The sequence below is a fragment of the Buceros rhinoceros genome, unplaced genomic scaffold (assembly GCF_000710305.1).
Source record: "Buceros rhinoceros silvestris isolate BGI_N320 unplaced genomic scaffold, ASM71030v1 scaffold7899, whole genome shotgun sequence".
NCBI lineage: Eukaryota > Metazoa > Chordata > Aves > Bucerotiformes > Bucerotidae > Buceros > Buceros rhinoceros.
In genome coordinates, this window is record NW_010432049.1 from 50,193 (window position 1) to 50,803 (window position 611).

General features: G+C 58.8%; 1 protein-coding gene across 1 annotated transcript in view; it reads left to right on the forward strand.

The window, feature by feature from the left end:
* The window catches only part of MYH10 (myosin, heavy chain 10, non-muscle), a gene marked incomplete at its 5' end in the record, with an annotated part of 50,423 nt that extends 49,827 nt beyond the window's left edge, over nt 1-596 (forward strand). The window contains 2 exons of the mRNA XM_010143630.1: nt 1-97; nt 420-596. The exon at nt 1-97 is cut by the window's left edge and continues 11 nt beyond it. Of these exons, the coding sequence (XP_010141932.1) occupies nt 1-97; nt 420-596 (274 nt within the window). The remainder of the gene's footprint in view (nt 98-419) is intronic.
* Between the last annotated feature and the right edge of the window lie 15 nt (nt 597-611).

Genomic DNA, 611 nt, shown 5'->3' on the forward strand with positions numbered 1-611 from the left:
TGCGAACAAACTGGTGCGTCGCACAGAGAAGAAGTTGAAAGAAGTCTTCATGCAGGTGGAGGATGAGCGTCGACACGCAGACCAGTACAAGGAGCAGGTGCGCAGAAGGGCTTTAGCTTTTGAGGCCTTTTTCTCCAAAAAGGCAAACAAAACCATACTGGGAGTAGGAAGAACTTCTTAAGCATTTCATGACGAGGTCTAAGGGGATCGACCTCCATGACTGACCCCCTGGAGCCGGTCCCAGCAGTCAGAACCTCAGCTGTGGCGCACCCTGGTCTCCAGACCCAGGATCAACGCCCTCAGTGTGGCTGGTGGTTCACCCCAGCCGGGCTGACCGGGGAGTTCGGGGTGTCAGCTAACCCCGGGCACGGGGCTGCAGCCGTCCCGGTTGACCCCGGGTCCCTGGGTTTGTATTTTAGATGGAAAAGGCAAATGCCCGAATGAAGCAGCTGAAGCGGCAGCTGGAGGAGGCCGAAGAGGAAGCCACGCGGGCAAATGCTTCTCGACGTAAACTGCAGCGGGAGCTGGACGATGCCACAGAGGCCAACGAGGGCCTGAGCCGGGAGGTCAGCACCCTGAAGAAACGGCTAAGGTAAGCGGCGCTGGGCCGG